The sequence below is a fragment of the Loa loa genome (genome assembly GCF_000183805.2).
Source record: "Loa loa unplaced genomic scaffold supercont3.150, whole genome shotgun sequence".
NCBI classification, from domain to species: domain Eukaryota; kingdom Metazoa; phylum Nematoda; class Chromadorea; order Rhabditida; family Onchocercidae; genus Loa; species Loa loa.
In genome coordinates, this window is record NW_018108330.1 from 1 (window position 1) to 2384 (window position 2384).

The 2384-nt window shown below is 24.5% G+C and overlaps 1 protein-coding gene across 1 annotated transcript; it reads left to right on the top strand.

The window, feature by feature from the left end:
- Positions 1–231: 231 nt before the first annotated feature.
- Positions 232–1553, top strand: LOAG_14686 (hypothetical protein; the record flags this gene model as incomplete). Its single annotated transcript, XM_003150180.1, has 3 exons — positions 232–434; positions 939–1100; positions 1374–1553. Coding segments are annotated over 3 exons (545 nt in total), but the record flags the coding sequence as incomplete, so codon positions are not given.
- Between the last annotated feature and the right edge of the window lie 831 nt (positions 1554–2384).

Sequence of the window (2384 nt, forward strand, 5' to 3'; positions counted from 1 at the left end):
AATAAGTTATTAATTTTGATACCTCTGTTTAGTAATAAATTATTAATTTTGATACCTCTGTTTAGTAATAAGTTATTAATTTCGATACCTCTGTTTAGTAACAAGTTATTAATTTTGATACCTCCTTTTAGTATTAATTACAATAACAGGTGAATTATTTAATTATACCCGATAAGTGTGATAACCTATCTATATCAAAATTTTTATTTAAATAAACAAATTATCTTACAGATACTACACGTCCAAAGAAATCTGGTGAATTAGATGGTGTACATTATCATTTTGTAACAAAGCATAATTTTCAAGAAGATGCAAAAGCGGGTAAATTTATTGAATATGGTGAATTCGAGAAATATCTCTATGGTACTTCATTAGCATCAATTCAGGCTATTATTAATCAAGCTAAAATATGCTTGCTAACACTTAAAGCTGAGGTAATTAACATTACTCTTGCTTTTGTCTATTTGATTTGTTCAATAAATAAAATAAGATAGCTTTAACCTGTCCTCAATTCTTTTTTTTTTTGTTTCAGATTTATGATTATAAGATCAGGAAGTAATTAATCATTATAAGATTAAATAGTAGGTTATCATGATATGATCAGAAAGCAATTATCATTACTCATCTCTTATCCTTATTTTTTGATCCCAATGGAATCGATTTATAACTAACTGATCAATTGATCGATTTATAATTGACTAATTTTTCTTTTTTAATGACTGATCGATTTATAACTGATCGATTTTTTGTAACTGATCGATTGATCAGTATATCACTGGCTGATTTTTGATAAATGATTAACTGATCAATATGTAACTGACTTACTTTTTTATAATTGATCGTTTGATCGTTTTATCATTAACCGAAATTAATTAATTAAAATTGATAAGCGATAAATATGAAAAATTCAAAATCACGTTATTTTATGTTTGCTTCAGAATCTGAAGGCATTACGAAGGACGACATTTATGCCTTATGTCGTATTCATTGCACCACCATCACTACAACAACTTCGTCGTCAAAAAGAAATTCTGGGACAACATGGAATTAAGGATGAACAATTAAAATTAATTTTAAATGAGGGTAAAACAATTGAAAAGGTTAGCATCGTTTTGTAATTTATATTAATTAGTTCTAATTAGAAATTATACGAAACATTGTTATATTATTTTTATAAAATTAAACTAATAGAATATTCTAGGATATCTAATTCTAGACATTTAATCAATATTTGCATAATTAAGTATAGATGAAATTTTAATCGATAATTGATTATTTTCGATCTTTTCATTAGTAACTGTTCGATGAGAAATATTGCAAAAACTTTTCTTGAGCATTTTATCATAATATGTATAGTTTTTTTTCTTTTCTAGCATTATGGTCATTTATTTGATCGAATAATAGTAAACGTTGATCTTGATCGATCATTGGAAGAACTTAAAGAAATAGTTCAAAAATTGGAAACAGAACCGCAATGGGTGCCATCATTTTGGCCAATTAATACCAACAATATTATTTTATCAACAAAATATGAGGAAAAATTGATATATTAAAAAAAAAAAATTAATTATTTATAAACAGTTTTCTTTTCATGTGTTTTTTAATTGTAAATTTTAATTAAGAATTTTATTTTTTAATTTTTGTTTTTCTTTCCCATCATTGAAAGAGATGATAGTACAGCAGGTAATATAATATAATATTATGCTTGGTCAGATGAAATTAATAAGTTCAATTTTTTGAATTTGACAAAAATTGAAATGATTAAAATTTCTACGATTTAAATTATAGACTGGATAAACAATGCTATTCTTGGTTAAGTAAATGTTGAACTCAAATGTTCTTTCTCATTTTAAATTACTTGTGTTTCTTACTCTTACTTTAATTTGTTTATTTTTATCATATACTTGTACGAAAATGTTCGACGTTTTGAATATCATAAAGTTGCGCATATCCAGTAAGCTTAAATTATTTTCATATAATAGAAGATAAATGTATATTTAATTTCATTGATTTTAATTTTGAATTTTAATTGATTGAAATTGGAAATGATTGATATTTTAATTATTCACTGTAGGATGTTCAATGTTAGTGAAATGTAAAATTATGATATTCAAAATTTCGGAAAAATCGTATCCACAATTAACAATACCTTTTGTATGTTAATATTGATCAAGATAAGAAGAATGTGTAAAGGCGCAAATTTACTTTAGGCGAATGATCCTTGACCTATTAAATATGTGAAATATTCTCGGTAACAAATTTTAATTAAGCGAAGTAAAATGCTACTTATCATTCTTCTAATCCGATTATTGATATTATATGATGATTTGACTTGGTTTCGATTTGTATTCCAACTTATTTTTTTTGTAAAAATAAAATTAATT